This window comes from Oryctolagus cuniculus, chromosome 16 (assembly GCF_964237555.1).
Source record: "Oryctolagus cuniculus chromosome 16, mOryCun1.1, whole genome shotgun sequence".
Classification (NCBI taxonomy): domain Eukaryota; kingdom Metazoa; phylum Chordata; class Mammalia; order Lagomorpha; family Leporidae; genus Oryctolagus; species Oryctolagus cuniculus.
The window spans coordinates 68,016,474-68,033,804 of NC_091447.1; the positions used below are offsets into that span (position 1 = coordinate 68,016,474).

The following is a 17,331-nucleotide window of genomic DNA, read 5'->3' on the forward strand; positions in this document are numbered from 1 at the left end:
CTTCCCAACTGTCCTGAGGAGATAGCTCAGCCCTCATCGCTCACTGGGAAGACAAGTCAATGGACCCTCATTCCCCAGACATGTCCTACAGCAGGGGTGCACAGAAGGTGAGATCTGTGGGACACAGTGGATGCAAGAGGTACTGTAGGAAGTATGGTTTCCTCATGGGCAGGGCAGTTGACATAATTAGATTGGACTAGTCACTCAAAAGAAAAGTATAAGTACAAACACCTGAATTCTAAATCTTGGTTCATGGGTAGCATTCAGGAACTATCAGTAAGAATTCTGCATTCCTTTTCCAGTGTTTCTTTTTTTTTAAAAAAAAAAGATTATTTGATAAGACGGAGTTAAAGAAAGAGAAGGAGTGATAGAGAGAGAGAGAGAGAGAGAGAGAGAGAGAGAGAGCAGAAGAGAGGAAGAGAGGAAGAGAGAGAGAGAGAGAGAGAGAGAGAGAGAGAATATCTTCCATATGCTTGTTCATTCCCCAAATGGCCAAAATGGCCAGTGCTGGGCCAGCCTGAGCCTGAAGCCAGCAGCTTCCTCTGGGTCTCCCACATGTGACAGGGCTCAGCCACTTAGGCCATAGTCTACTGCTTTTCCAGGTGCATTAGCAGGGAGCTAGATCACAAGTGGAGCAGCTAGGACTTGAACAGGTGCCCAAATGGGATGTTGGTGCTGCAGGCTGTGACTTGACCCGCTATGTTACAGCTCTGGCCCCTACAATGTTTCTTAGTCTGAATGTTTACATGTCTATTTACTGTATCACAAGGTTAAATGAAGATATTTTTATACATATGGGGCCCTTCAAAAGTGTGAGGGAAAAATTTTGAAATTTGTTTTAATCCTGCATTTCTACAAATTCTTGAAGTATATCCAGCCTTTCATACTGCAGCTCCATGCATAAAATATCAAATAAATGTGTAATTATCAATAACTTGGTAATATATATTCAACCATAGACACAATTGAGAAAAAGCCATTTAAATGATTAAAATGCCCACAAATCTTCAACACATTCAATGCCAGCAAAAGCAAGGGTTTAGGAAATGAATATAGGAGTTGTCTTTAGAGACTAATGCTAACTGAAAAAATGCAGATAGTCTCAGATTCTTGGCATAGAAAATGGAATTCTCCATGCTTTTCATACTGCTGCAATGGACTGAAAGAATCACATTGGGATTTGTGAACATGGAGAACAGAAGTCTGAATTTTATGTAAAGATTCTGCATCTTGGAATTCAGCAGCAAGAATCTGAGGTGAGCGGTCCTTGGAGAACATTCCAGGTGCACTTACTTTTCTCCTATTTCTCTCATTAGCATCAGCAAGTCATCAGAGTCTGGGCTACATGGGTCTATAGGCTAATTAGGAGCTCTGTGCATTGAGCCCCCAAGGTCCTCTCAGTGCAAGCAATGAGCCACAGCCTACAGACCATGACATTGCAGAGGAAATATAATGGTCACTCCTCTCCACGTGTGTGTCTGCATCAGGAAGCCCCAGACTGAGTCTGTCTCCTTCCCTGTCCTGAGTCCAAGCCTGAGGCTCCCTTGAACTCCAGGCAGAAGAGCAGCAGTGGAGCCATCACCCTTGGTCATGACTCTGCTCAGACTCAGCACAGCCCAGTAAGTGCCGAGGGAGACAGTGGAAATTGATGGGGCTGTCAGGAACACTGTTTCCTCATTATCAGGACAAGCAGGACAGCTGGGGTAGACAGCTGGGAGGGAAACCATAGACAGTTTCAGGTCAGAGGCCTGTGCCAGTTTATGTTCTTGGTTCTCATCAGGGTCCAAGATTTCTCATTTTGAATTTTTCCCTCCCACAGTGATTCTCAGAACCACTGGCAGTCTCTTCATGACAGCAGCCTGTGCATACCTAAAACTGTCCCCTGAGCACTCAGCAATGTCATGAAGGTGATGGTGAGGAGGAGGGGGAGGATGCCATGTCCCTAACATCACACAGTTTATTGAGGGCTTCCTAAGTGCCAGGCTCTGAACCCCAGGTTCTAAGTAGCTTGTTTCATTTCATCAACATAAAACTATGTTCTGTTGCCCACATTTATTGTTATCTTACAGAAGAGGTGAGGAGCCCTGAGTTTTTGTGTAACTTGTCAAAAGCTGTGGGGTAGAAAAGGGTGAAGTCATGTTTGAGACACGTGGGTAGTTTGTAGACACGGGGAGCATGTCCAATATTCCCCACTGATATAGCAGCCATCTCTTTCTCTTTCCTGTCACTCCAGGAAGGGACCCCAGTTCATTGTGATCTTACCTTGGGGTTTCTTGGTAGAGCAGAGTGAGCAGCACTAGGTAAAGTATGGCTGAGTTCAAATGCAGATAAGAGAAAGAACAAGCGCAGGGTCATTCTGGGGCTTCATTCTCATTCTCTCTCTCTCTCTCTCTCTCTCTTTCATTTCAAGATTTCACCTCAGCCATCCACTTTGTCCCTAACTCTTGAAATCACTCACTTAATCTGAGAAAGAGGCATGCGGTTTGGGTCTTGGGTTCCAAGACCAAGGAATGAATTAGCATTGCCTTTAGGCAGCTGAAGTTAGAGAACTGTAATCCAACCATCAGGAAATGGCATCATGAAAATCTTTCAATTCTACATAGGATGATGGGAACTCAAAGCTGGTGCTGGGTCTTCCCTGATCTCCCTTACTTCAACTACAGGCAAGAAGGTTTTTGATCAGAAAAACCAAAAGCAGAATGACCAGGCCATGAAATGAAACAGAATAAAAGCTTTAAACAAGTTTAAAGCAAACATCATCTATATAGCATTTTTTTAAGAAAAAAAAACCTGAGGTTATAAGGGGTGCATATTAAAATATTTGAAAAATGCCGATGGCCCTTTAAGTTCCTTATTTTACATCACTGTCAGGTGCCTAGTGTAGTAGTGTTACATTGGAAGTCACTATCTGTGTACACATAACCATGTGACATCAAACTACTTTTATCAAGATTTGAAGTCCACAAAACAAATGAAAGGAGTTATATAGTAAATGATGCTAAAGGACAACTGAGAGTGGGCATATAGCATTGCGGTTAAGATGCCCACCTCCCACACTGGCATGCCTGGGTTGGATTCCCAGATCTGGCTCCTCAATCCAGCTTCCTGCTACTGCAGATGATAGGAAGTAGTGGTGATGATAAAATATTTGGGTTACTGCCACACATGTGGAAGGCCTGGATTGAATTCTATCTCCCAAAGCTTCTGAATGGGAGAAGTCACAGCCATGGTAGTCATTTGGGGCAGTGAACCAGTGGAGGGAAACTCTCAAATCTCTATCTGTCTGTGTCTCTGCCTCTCAAAACAAGCAGACACACAATACTTGAGTGACTACTTCCATCTACAAAGGAGGGCAATCAGAAGAGCTAAGAATGATAAAACCCTAGAGGGCAACTGATACCCAGCAATATTTCCTGATTGTAAATACCCAACTTTAATTTGGTGATTAGATAATGCAATTCTAGCTCTTAAGGTTATTATAATTATTTCAAGTCAAGTAAACTATACTGTTGGTTACAAGAAAATAAGGTACACAGCACACTGTTAGCAAGAATGTTTTTCCAAATAGGGACACTTTTTATTCTTCCTTTTTAAAAGCAAATGGTGCTTCACCAAATGAAAATTTAGCAAGTAGAAAAGCACAAAGACCCTAGTTTAACAGAAATATAGGCAAGTGATATAAATAGTAATTGAATGGAAAGATGACCATTTCACCCATAGATAGTAAATGTTAAAGTAATCACTGATCATTAAAAGTATAGAATAACATATTGTAGATTCAAAATATATTATCTCAAAAAGGAAAAAAGTGAGCGAGGAGGGAATGAAGAGTGAATATTATTATATTGTGTCTATGAACTAAATTAAATCCGCTAAAAACTAAAAAACTAAAAATGAATTCAAAGAATAAGTTACAATTGACTGTGATCATGGACTGAGTCCTTCTAATGTTTATGGTCTTCTAAAATTTTTCATTTGAGTGTCTCTAAAGTAGATATGCATGGAAGGAGCTGAATAACATGAAAACCAATCATGTAAGCACCCTAAGAAGCCTGAGTGTGTTACGCTTGAGAAGACTGGAAGAAATTGTATGCTTACCAGTGTAAATAAGAAGGCAAAACACATCATAAAAATTATGAATTTCAAAACTGTATAGCACCAGGTTAACATTTTCTTTTAATTCTGTTTATTGTATAAACCTTAGAGTTACTCTTGAACTATATCTATGACTAGTTGAGTTGAAAACTTATACAGAGTGCTGGATGCCTGTTCATCAGTTTCCTTTTACAAACACTATTTTCTTTTCCAGAAGGAATGCAGGTTATATTGAAACACAAAATCTTACACGTGTCTCAGAATTCCATCTCTTGGGATTCTCAGAGGATCCAGACCTACAGCCCCTCATTTTTGTGCTGTTCCTGTCCATGTACTTGGTCACAGTGCTCGGGAATCTGCTCATCATCCTGGCTGTCATCTCAGACTCCCACCTCCACACCCCCATGTACTTCTTCCTCTGCAACCTGTCCTTGGCTGACATGGGTCTCACCTCCACCACGGTTCCCAAGGTGATTGTGGACATCCACACTCACAGCATAGTCATCTCCTATGTGGACTGCCTGACACAGATGTCTTTTTCCATCATCTTTGAATGCATGGATGATTTCATTCTGACAGTGATGGCCTATGACAGGTTTGTTGCCATCTGCCACCCTCTTCATTACCAGGTCATCATGAACCCCCAACGCTGCGGCTTCTTAGTTTCAGTGTCAGTTGTGGCCAGCCTTTTGGATTCCCTGCTGCACAGTTTAATGGTCTTGCAAGTTACCTGCTTCAAGGATGTTGAAATTTCCAGTTTCTTCTGTGACCCTTCTCAGCTTCTCAACCTCACCTGCCTTGACACGATCATTCATGACATATTTGTATGTTTTGTTGGTGTCTTATATGCTTTTCTCCCTATGTCAGCACTCTTCTTCTCTTATTATAAAATTGTTTCCTCCATTCTGAGGGTCCCATCACCAGGTGGGAAGTACAAAGCCTTCTCTACTTGTGGCTCTCACGTGTCAGTCATTTGCTTATTTTATGGAACAGGCCTTGGGGTTTACCTCAGTTCAACTTTCTCACTTTCTCCGGGACAGGATGCCTGGGCTTCAGTGGGGTACACTCTGGTCACCCCCATGCTCAACCCCTTTATCTACAGCCTGAGGAACAGGGACATCAAGAGGGCCATCTGGAGGCTCCTCAGCAATACCGTCTCAGTGCCATGCATTTGGATTACTGGTTGGAAAAGCAGCAAAACTGAGTCCTAGAACTACACATCTCACCTCCCTCATTCCATGGTATTTGAGGCTCTTTTCTCTCCATATTGTGCCTTAAAGTGGCCTCTTTTGGTGTTTTTGGTGGAGAGCATTACAGAATTTTGTTCATATTTACCACAGGATGTCTGAATCCTATGGTACTATAAGTTCCTTTTGCTAATGCAGACATCCTAGACAGATGAACAACTCTTTTTTTTAATTTATTTATTTGACAGGCAACTTAGGGAGAGAGGGATAGAGGGAGAGAGGGAGAGAGGAGAGAGAGAGAAAGGTCTTCCTTCCATTGGTTGACTTCCCAAATGGCCTCTATGGCTGGAGATGTACCTATCTGAAGCCAGGTACCAGGAGCTTCCTCCAGGTCTCCCATAAGGGTTCAGAGCCCAAGCACTTGGCCCATCTTCCACTGCTTTCCCAGGCCACAGCAGAGAGCTGGATTGGAAGAGGAGCAATCGAGACTAGAACCGACACCCATATGGGATGCCAGTGCTGCAGGCGGAGGATTAACCAAGTGAGCCATAGCGCTGGCTTCGTTTTTTTTTTTTTTTTTTTTTAAGATTTATTTACTTGGAATTCAGAGTTACACAAAGAGAGGAGAGGCAGGAAAGAGAGAGAAAGAGAGAAAGAGAGAAAGAGAGAAAGAGAGAGAGAGAGAAAGAGAGAGAGAGAGATGTGTCTTTCATCCGCTGGTTCACTCCCCAGTTGGCCACAATGGCCAGAGCTGTTTCAATCCAAAGCCAGGAGCTAGGAGCTTCTTCCAGGTCTCCCACATGGGTGCAGGGGCCCAAGCACCTGTGCCATCCTCCACTGCTTTCCAAGGCCATAGCAGAGAGCTGGATTGGAAGTGGAGCAGCTGGGACTAGAACTGGCACCCACATGGGATGCTGGCACTCCAGACGGCGGCTTTACCTGCTATGCCACATTGCCAGCCCCTCCTTTTATGTTTTTAAAGTTTCCATATTTTCCAAAATTCCTATGTATCTTACACACATGTGTGTCACCCTTCATTATCTGTGAGAATATGCAGTGCTGCTCATTTTTAGGTAACACCAGGGAGCTTTAGCAATACTCAGGACTGGGCCTCTCCACCAGAGATTCTGATTTCTTCAAGTGTATGAAGACTGAGTATTTCTAAAGATCCTAAGTGTATAATGAAAACTGACAACAATTCTTTAGGAGCTTCATTGTAGGTGATGAGCTACTTTTCTCTCACTGTTTCAGGATTTTCTTTCTTTGTGTGATTTTGCACAGTTCGATTATAATTTGTTTTGGTGTTAAGTCTTTTGGATTTATTATAATTGGAGTTCATTGAGCTTCTTGAATGTTTGTCTACTTCCTTCTTCAAATTTGGGAAGTTTTACATTTTAGTCATTATTTCATCATGTTGGTTCTCTGCCACATGCTCTCCCTCTTCTTATTGTGGAACTCCCAGAACGTATACTTGGTCTGCCCATAGTATCCCTTAAATCTCTCTGCCTCTTTACTTCTCTTCATTCTTTTTTCCTCCATTCTTTTGATAATAGTTGGAAAAAAACAACTCAATCTGAAAAAGTTTTGATTAGCTGAGTCTAGCAGTGAGTGTAAACTAAACACTTTTTGGAGTTAAAAACAGGGGAAGCTGGGTATGATTCATTAATTGGGACAAAGCAACTAATATGAGATGTTAGTGAAGGAAAAGGCATGAGGGGCATATGGGCATGCCCTGTATTACTACCTCATAATTTGTTTTGTACATTTAAATCTATTTGGGTATAAAAAGTTTAAAGGTATAACTGTCAGTAACAATAATTTGGATGGTAAAAAAATGCCAGAGCCTTTCTTCTCCTTGATACAGTCTGCTGTTGAACACTGTATTTCTTTACTCCCATTTAGTTATACTTTATCTCCAGTATTTGTTTCATTTATAGTTTATGTCTCTTTATTATCATTTTGTTCATACATAGTTTTCATGATTTGTCTGTGTTATCTCTTAACATACTGACAATATTTAAGATGGTTATTTTGAACTTGCTGTGGGATAATCAAATATCTCCATTTCTTTAAAGAAGGGCAGGTGGTTTTATTTCTGCAGATGAAATTTGTTCCTTCATGCCTTATTTGTTTCTATGCATTGTTTGTGTTCTCTGCTGAGACTGGAGTCTTAGAAAAATCAGGAGGGGCTGGCTCTGTGGTGTAATGGGTAAAGCAGCCGCCTGCAGTGCCGGCATCCCATATGGGTGCCGGTTCAAGTCCTGGCTGCTTCACTTCTGATCCAGCTCTCTGCTATGGCTTGGAAAAACAGAAGATGGTCTCTCATGTGTGTGGGAGACTTGGAAGAAGTTCCTGGCATCGGATCAGCGCAGCTCCAGCCAGTGCAGCCAATCAGGGAGTGAATCAGTGGATGGAAGACCTCTCTCTCTCTTTCTCTGTGTCTCCTCTCTCTGTGTCACTCTTTCAAAAAAAATAAATCTTTAAAAAAAAAGAAAAGAAAAAAAGGCTGTCCAGTTCCTTACAGATTGGCCTCATGAAGGGAAAGACCTTTACTGGTAGACATGTTGGACATCCTGGGGAACCCTCAAGCCTTCTCTGGGGAGGCATCATCTCTGGGCTTGTGTGTGTGTGTGTGGTTTTGCAGTTAGAGAGTTTTGCCATTGTCCTCAAGAGTGCGTCATTTCCTCTTCCACTTGGTGTCTGCCTGTGGCACTGAAATTCCTCTGGGGGTTGTTCCTAGGTGCCCTCCCTTGTTCATTGTTTCCCATGTAGCACTGTCATTACCAAAAGTGCCCAAGACAGGCCAGGTATCAACTCCTTCCTCAGGCCTTTCTGAGAAGACAGAACTTTGAACACTCCACCTGCTCTTTCTCTTCCACGAGAGATGTTAGGAGTTGAGGATTTTCTCTCTGCCATACTGCCCCTCAGGCAGGGAGGGCCTTGTTGTGCACATGCAGGGAGCTCTCTTACAAACTTGGACGCAGCTCTTGCTGGTTTTGTGCACACCTAGGGTGATGCAGTCTCTTAACTGGTTTGTTAGAGGCCAGACACAGGCATTTTGTCCCTGTATATTAAGTCTTGCCATCATGTGGGAAATGAAGACCTGGGCTTCCTATTCTGTATGTCACTGATATCACTGTGGCCAAATGCATATTTTTCAATCTCAATGAGCTGACAACACTCATTAAAAATGCAAAGAAAATGCATTATGGAGTGAAATGGGTACTACCTTGGTAAGCAGAAAAAAGAAATTGCTGGGAACATTTGTTGTGGGCATTTGGGCAGTGATCCAGCAATCTTTCCCTGTTTGTCTCATCTCTCTGCATTTCAAGTGAATACAAATAAATAAAAAGACTACTAGTCTCAGCACACAGAAGACTGTACCTGTGTGTTCTCCTTCCAGAATCATGTGTGTTAGAGCAGGCAGGGCTGCACGTCATCCAACAGTCCCGAGGAGAGAGCCTCAGCCCTCTATGCTCACTGGGCAGGAATGGGAAATGGACCCTCTCTCTCTACTCATGTCCCACAGCAAGGGAGCCCATACTGTGAGTTCTGTAAGAGAGCTTGCAAGAGGGACTGTTGGAAGCATGGTTTCCTTATGTGCAGGACTAGCAGAGTATTTGCAATAATTAGACTAACTAGTCCCAAAAGAAAAGTGTCAGTGCAAAGATCCAAATCACAAGAGCTTGGTTCTTGGGTAGAATTCTGAACTATCAGTGAGAATTCTGCTTTCCTTTTATAGTGCTTCTTTTAAGAGTAACTCATCATGTTACATAACTATTTACTGCATCACAAGGTTAAATGCAGATATGTTTACATGTATGGGGTCCTTCAAAAAAACAAAGGAATACCTATTTTGAACTTTTCTTTCAATTCTATTTCCTACAAACTTTTAAAAATTATTCCTTGGCTTTCTTTCAGCTGTTCCTAAGTAACTAATCATAAAGTGCTAAATAAATATGTAATAATTAATAGTCTTACAATACATCAAAAAATAATTCAATAAAGACACAATTTAGAAGATGACTCATTTAAAAGATTAAAATATAGATAAGTGGGACTGACATTGTAGCACAGTGGGTTAAGCTGCTGCCTGTGACACCAGCATCCCACATGTGAGACTCTGAGTTCCAGCTGCTCCATTTTTGAGCCAGCTAAGGCACCTGGAGAAGTAGCAGAAGATGGCCCAGAAACTTGGATACAGAAGAAGCTCCTGACTCCTGGATCTGGCTTGGTCCATCCCCAACCACTGTGGCCATTTTGGGGGTGAACCAATGGATGGAAGATCAATTGCTCTTTGTCTCTTCCTCTCTTTGTCACTCTGCCTTCCTAAGTAAATAAATAAATCTATTAAAATTAAAAACAAATCTATTTAAAATGCCCATAAATCTCCAATCCATAAAATACCAACCCAAGCAAGGGCTTAGGAACTGAAAACAGGAACCCATCTTGGGAGAATAATGTTAACTTCAAAGTGCCTTATTTCCAATCATTGACAAATGCAGAACATAGTAATGCTATATTTATAGGTGTTGATTTCATGACTATGTGTTTGCAGCTAAGATACTGTTTATCAAAATGTGAAACCCACCAAAGACAAGGTGAGGAGTTACATATTGAATGATTGTATAGGACAAACAGGATTTGGCCCATAGCTTGGCAGTGAAGATGTCCATCTCCCCCACTGTGGAGTACTGAGGTTTGATTCCTGGCTCTGATTATTGACTGCAGCTTCCTGCTAATGCAGACAATGGAATGTAGCAGGGATGGGCAAAGTAACTGGGTTGCTGCCACACATGTGGGAAATAAATCTGCATTGAGTTCCAAGTCCTAGATCTGTCTTGGACCAGCCACAGACACTGCAGCTTTGGGGGGAATGAACCAGTGGATGAGAGTTTTTTCAGGCCCTGGCCATGCCCCTCAAAAAAGCAGATAAACAATATCTGAATGAGCACTTACATCTACACAGCACGGAACAGAAAAACCAAGTACAAATGAACTCTTAGATGACAATGGACACAAACATTTCCTAATTGTGAACCATCCACTTCAATTTAGTGTTTAGACAAAGCACTGGCAGCTCTTATAGAATATTTATAAACATTCTGAATTAAGGGAATATGCACCATTGTTTAGAAAATTAAGGCATTTTACTGCTAATTTCCTTTATGTTCATATATTTGTCAGTTCCAAATGTTCTTGGTTGCCTAACATTGTTCAGTTGTGTTTCTCTGAAGCAGGTTGAGTATAAAAGGAGCTGAATAACACAGAAGCCAATCATGAAAGATCCCTAAGAAGACTGAGTTTGAAATCACTGAGAGAGGTGACAAACATTGAACAGTCCAAAGTGTAAATATGAGGAGTTCTTCAAAAACTTTGTGGGGGCAGGTGCTATTGTGTAGTAGGTTAAGCCTCCACCTGTAGAGCTGGTATCCTATGTGGGCACTGCTTAGTGTCTTGGCTGCTCAACTTCTGATCTAGCTCTCTGCCTATGGCCTGGAAAAGCAGTGGAGGATGACCCAAGTGCTTGGGCCCCTGCTACCCTCATGAGAGATCTGGAAGAAGTTCTGGCTCCTTGCTTCAGATCAGCTCAGCTCTGGCTGCTGTGGCCATTTGGGGAGTAAACCAGAGGATAAAAGATCTTTCTCTCTGTCTCTCCCTCTGTGTCTGTGATTGTACCTCTCAAATAAATAAAATCTGTTTTAAAATGGGGCTGGCACTGTGCTGCAGGAGGTTAATGCCCTGGCCTGAAGCACCGGCATCCCATATGGAGGCTGGTTCAAGACCCAGCTGCTCCACTTCCAATCCAGCTCTCTGCTATGGCCTGGGAAAGCAGTAGAAGATGGTTCCGGTCCTTGAGCCCCTGTACCTGGTGGAAGACTAGGAAGAAGCCGCGGCCTCCTGGCTTCAGATCAGCACAGCTCCGGCTGTTGTGGCCAACTAGGGAGCGAACCATAGGATCGAAGACCCCTTTCTCTCTCTCTCTCTCACTCTCTCTCTCTGCCTCTCCTCTCTGTGTAACTCTTTTTTTAAACTTTTATTTAATGAATATAAATTTCCAAAGTACAGCTTATGGATTACAATGGCTTCCCCCCCATACCGTCCCTCCCACTCGCAACCCTCCCCTTTCCCACTCCCTCTCCCCTTCCATTCACATCAAGATTCATTTTCGATTCTCTTAATATACAGAAGATCAGTTTAGTATGCATTAAGTAAAGATTTCAACAGTTTGCTCCCACACAGAAACATAAAGTGAAAAATAATAGATGATTTTTTAAATGATGATGAAATCAGATCAGACCTATTGTCATGTTTAATCCCAGTGAGAATCAATTTGGGAATTGATAATTTCTTTTTTTTTTTTTTACAGAAGATCAGTTTAGTATGCATTAAGTAAAGATTTCAACAGTTTGCACCCCCATAGAAACACAAAGTGAAATATACTGTTTGAGTACTCGTTATAGCCTTAAATCTCAATGTACAGCACACTAAGGACAAAGATCCTACATGAGGAGTAAGTGCACAGTGACTCCTGTGGTTGACTTAACAAATTGACACTCTTGTTTATGGCATCAGTAATCACCCTAGGCTCTTGTCATGAGCTGCAAAGGCTGTAACTCTTTCAAATAAATAAATTAATTAAAAAAACTTTGTGGAAGATACATATCATGAATCAAAATAGGAATTTCAAAAATCACACTGCACCAAGAAAACTTTTCATTTCATTTATTCCACACACCTACGAGTTACCTTTGTGTTATACCCGTGACCAGCTGAAATGAAAATATATACAAGTGCTATGTGACCATTCATCTGCATCATTTTACCAACACTGTTTTCTTTTCCAGAAGGAGTATGGGTTACATTGGAAAACAAAATCTCACACATGTCTCAGATTTCCATCTCATGGGCTTCACAGAGGATTGAGACTTGCAGCCCCTCAGTGTCTTTTGCTGTTCCTATCCATGTACCTGATCACGGTGCTTGGGAACCTGCTCATCATCCTGGCCATCAGCTCAGACTCCCACCTGCACACCCCCATGTACTTCTTCCTTTGTAGCCTCTTCTTGGCTAATGTGGGTTTCAGCTCCTCCACAGTTCCTAAGATGATTGTGGATGTTCACACTCACAGCACAGTCAACTCCTATGTGGGCGGCCTGACACAGATGTCTTTCTTCATCATCTAAGGTTGCATGGATGATTTGATTTTGACTGTCATGGCCTATGACCAGTTTGTCACCATCGGTCACCCATTGCCTTACCAGGTCATCATGAACCCCCAACGCTGTGGCTTCTTAGTTTTAGTGTCGGTTGTGGCCAGCCTTTTTGATTCCCTGCTGCACAGCTTGATGGTCTTGCAAGTTACCTGCTTCAAGGATGTTGAAATTTCTATTTTCTCTGTGAACCTTCTCACCTTCTCAACCTCACTTGCCTTGACACCATCGCCCATTTGTTTATTTTGCTGGCATCATGTAGTTTTTTTTCCCCTCAGGGATCCTTTACTGTTCCTATGAATGTGTTTCCTACATTCTGAGAGTCCCATCACCAGGTGGAAAGTCCAAAGTCTTCTCTACCTGTGACTCTCACCTGTTGGTTGTTTCCTTGCTTTATGGAACAGGCCTTGGGGTGTATCTGATTTCAGTTTTCTCACTTTCTCCCTGGAAGTGTGCAGTGGCCTCAGTGGTGTACAGTGTGGTCACTCCCACAGTCTGAGCAGCAGGGACATCGAGAGCACTATGCAGAGGCTCCTCAATAAAAGTCTAATTTCAGTCCCTGTGCCCTCCATTGGATGGGAGTTTGGACAAGGCAGGAAACTAGACATCTAGGGACTGGTGCTGTGGCACAGCAGATTAATGCCCTGGCCTGAAGCATCAGCACCTTATATGGGCGCCAGTTTGAGACCCGGCTGCTCCTCTTCTGATTGAGCTCTCTGCTACAGCCTGAGAAAGCAGAAGATGGTCCAAGTCCTTAGGTCCCTGCACCCGCATGGGAGACCTGGAAGAAACTCCTGGCTCCTCTCTTTGGATCAGCACAGATCTGGCCATTGCAGCCAATGGGATGTTAACCATAGGATGGAAGACCTCTCTCTCTCTCTCTGTTTCTCTCTCACTCTCTGCCTCTCCTTTCTCTGTTTAACTCTTTCAAATAAATAAATAAATAAATCTTAAAAAAAAACCTTTGCACATCTTAACCAGTTCATGCCTGAGTTTTTTTATATTATGGAGCCTTCTTCAGTATGTTATTAATAATCCAGGTATCCTGTATAAACAACTTTTTTGTATCCTTAATGCTTGCCTCTTTACCATAATTCATATGTGCTTTCCATACACAGTTTTTATCTATTTTCTTTATCTATGCTAGTGTCTGTGGGGATGCACATTGCTGCTCATCTTTAGGGAATCACCCAGGGAGCTTCAACAAATCCAGGCCTGTGTCTCACCACCAGAGATTCTCATTTCTTGAACTGGTGTTAAGGCTGAGTTAAGAATTTTTAAAGCACTGTAGGTATGTGCTGAAAACTATGCTGATAAAAAACGTCTGTTGTTGGTTTTTAAGCAGCTTCATTTTATGTAATGTCACTTTTCACTCACTGCTTTTAAATTTTCACCTTTTTTTGACTTTGGACAGTTTCATTATAATTTTTTGTGGTAGTTTTTTGGCTTTATTATAATTGCAGTTTAATGAGCTTCTTGAATGTGTATGTCCAGTTCCTTCTTCAAATTTGGGAAGTTTTAATTTTCAGTCATTATTTCTTCAAATTGGTTCTCTGTTATACTTCTCTTCATTCTTACTCTGTATTCTTTTACTTGAAAATTTCATGTGAAAAAAAAAAACCCAATTAAATAGGAATACAGAATGTTGATTACTAGAGGCTATGAAGATGGAGAGAATAAAAGGTTTTTGATTAAAAAAATAGGGGAATCTTGGTATGGTTCATTAATTGTAATGAGGATGTTAATATGAGAGGTAATAGGGGTTACAGGGTGAGGGGTACTTGGGGCCTCTTTTACTACCACACATTTTTATTTTTGTAATTTTAAAGATTTTTTACATTATTTACTTTATTTGAAAGTCAGAGTTACACACACACAGAGAGAGAGAGGTCATCCAACCACTGGTTCACTCCTCAGATGGCCGCAATAGCCAGAGCTGTGCCAATCAGAAGCCAGGAGCCAGGAGCTTCCTCCAGGTCTCCCATGTGGGTGCAGGGGCCCAAGGACCTAGGCCATCCTCCACTGTAAAAGCTATTTTGAAACACAGTGTTAAAAAACAATGATATAACTTAATACTTGAAAAGTAAAATAGTTTACTGATTTTTTCTTCTTCTTAAAAAGTCTGTTGTTGACCACTCTATCTAATGTTCTAGTTTGGTTATTCTTCATCTACACTATTTCTGTTTCTGTCTTTGTTAAGTGTCTTTTTTTTTAAAAAAAAAGATTTTATGTATTTATTTGAGAGGTAGAGTTAGAGGAAGAGACAGAAAGAGAGGTCTTCCTTCCACTGGTTCACTCCACAAATGCCTCCAATGAGATGTGCAATTTGGGACATGCTCAAGCTGACTTGCCCCAAATGGTAGAGTTAGAAACATACCAGGGGATTCCAATTCAATCCCATCAAGGTGGCATGTACCAATGCCATCTCACTAGTCCAAGTGATCAATTTCTGTTCACAATTGATCATAATGATAGGACTAAGAGTGAAAGGGATAACATAAACAAGACTAGTGTCTGCAAATACTAACTGATAGAATAAAAAAGGGAGAGAACGATTCAACATGGGAAGCGAGATACACAGCAGACTCATAGAATGGCAGATGTCCTAAATAGCACTCTGGCCTCAGAATCAGCCCTTAAGGCATGCAGATCTGGCTGAAATGCCCATGAGAGTATTTCAGGCATGGAAAGCCAAGACACTCTGGCAAAAAAAAAAAAAAATTACCTAAATGAAAGATCTCTGTGAGTGAGATCCCAGTGGAAAGAACAGGTCATCAAAGAAGGAGGTACCTTTCTCTGTAGGAAGGAGAGAACTTCCACTCTGACTATGATGTTGTCTAAATATGATCAGAGTCGGTGAACTCAAAAGGTTTGCATAGCCTTGGCAACTCATGACTAGAGCCCAGGGTGATTACTGATGCCATAAACAACAGTTCCAATTTGTTAAGTCACCAACAGGAGTCACTGTGCACCTACTCCTCATGTAGGATCTCTGTCCTTAATGTGCTGTACATTGTGATTTAATGCTATAACTAGTACTCAAACAGTATTTTTTACTTTGTGTTTCTATGTGGGTGAAAACTGTTGAAATCTTTACTTAATATATGCTAGACTGATCTGTATATAAAGAGAATTGAAAATGAATGTTGATGTGAATGGAAGGGGAGAGGGAGCAGGAAAGGGGAGGGTTACAGGTGGGAGGGAAGTTATGGGGGGGGGGAAGCCACTGTAATCCATAAGCTGTACTTTGGAAATTATATTCATTAAATAAAAGTTTAAAAAAACATTTTCTTATGGGATATGTACTCTATGAAATACTACACAGCAGGTCTGCGCGCCAGTACAGGAAGGGGAGTGCATGTCACACAGACAGCAGCGGGGAGAGTTGGGACGTCCAGGGCTCTGAGTCCACACATCAGCGCTGGAAGGGGAGGTGAGCTCAATAACCCGAGACATTGGCGGGGAAACGGGGGTCAGAATCTAGAGGGGGGCCGGAAAGTGCAGCAGACTCACTACTGGAGAGAAGGAAAAAAAGAAGCTTGGGGGTTTCTCTCTCCCCCAATCTTGCAAATGTTGCAAGGCTGCAAAGCTTGAAGAATTCCCAAGAGACAAAGAGCAGGCCCCCTCTCTGGATTTACATATCAACAGGGGAGAGCTAAGGAACTGAGTCACTACAATTCAGTAGCCTAGGCAACCCAGTGGGAGTCCAGAGGAGCCTACACAGACTCTTTGGGTAGAAGACAGAGACTGGAAGCTAAATACCATCAATTCTGCACAGCCATGCCATGCGGTATTACTTACCCCCTGAATAAATAAAATAAATAAATAAATAAATAAATAAAAAGAGAGAGATTTACCATGCATAACCTGAGGGTGTCACCTTTGCACACCCTTAACAAGGAAGAACCAAACAGAGCTCTCAGGCCACACCCATCTCAAGCCTCCAAGTCTCCTCCAACAGCAGGCAGTCCACTTAACACGGATAGTATAAAATAAAAAAAATTAAAAAAAAAACGCACAGTGACGAAAGAAGAATTAACTATGCCAAGCAACAAACACAGAAATTGAGGGAACAAGATCAACGATGACACTATGATGCCTCCAAATAAACAAAACACCCCAAACCAAGATTATGAAGATGATGAGATAGAAGAAATGCAAGATACGGATTTCAAAAAATTTAAGAACATTTAGAAGTTTTCAAAAGCAAATCCTTGAACTACAGAAATCCTTATTGACAGGATTGAAAATCTCTCTCATGAAAATGAAATTTTAAGGAAGAATCAAAATGAAATGCAGAAACTGGTAGAACAGGAAAGTGTGATAGTGAAGAGAAATCAAAATGAAATGAAGAGCTCAATAGATCAAATGACAAACACATTAGAAAGCCTTAAAAACAGAATGGGTGAAGCAGAAGAGAGAATATCAGACTTAGAAGATAGAGCACAGGAAAACATACAGTCAAACCAAAGAAAAGAAGAAGAAATTAGAAATCTAAAAAATATAGTTGGGAATCTACAGGATACTATTAAAAAAACCAACATTCGAGTTCTAGGAGTTCCTGAAGGCATGGAGAGAGAGAAAGGATTAGAAGGCCTTTTTAGTGAGATACTAGCAGAGAACTTTCCAGGTTTGGAGAAGGACAGAGATATCCTAGTACAGGAAGCTCATAGAATCCCCAGTAAACATGACCAAAAGAGATCCTCACCATGACACGTGGTAATTGAACTTACCACAGTGAAACATAAAGAAAAGATCCTAAAATGTGCAAGAGAGAAACATCAGATTACTCTCAGAGGATCTCCAATCAGACTCACAGCAGACTTCTCATCAGA

At 41.6% G+C, this 17,331-nt stretch overlaps 1 protein-coding gene across 1 annotated transcript; it reads left to right on the top strand.

Moving 5' to 3' along the window:
* Positions 1–468: 468 nt before the first annotated feature.
* On the top strand, positions 469–5,513 carry LOC100343359 (olfactory receptor 7E178-like). The gene has a single exon (XM_070059529.1). The coding sequence runs from the start codon at positions 4,263–4,265 to the stop codon at positions 5,304–5,306; it is 1,044 nt and encodes a 347-aa protein (XP_069915630.1). The 5' UTR covers positions 469–4,262; the 3' UTR covers positions 5,307–5,513.
* The last annotated feature ends 11,818 nt before the right edge of the window (positions 5,514–17,331 follow it).

Excerpts from the sequence above, each read along its gene's own strand:
- LOC100343359 (XM_070059529.1), top strand. The coding sequence starts at position 4,263 with ATGCCTGTTCATCAGTTTCCTTTTACAAACACTATTTTCTTTTCCAGA.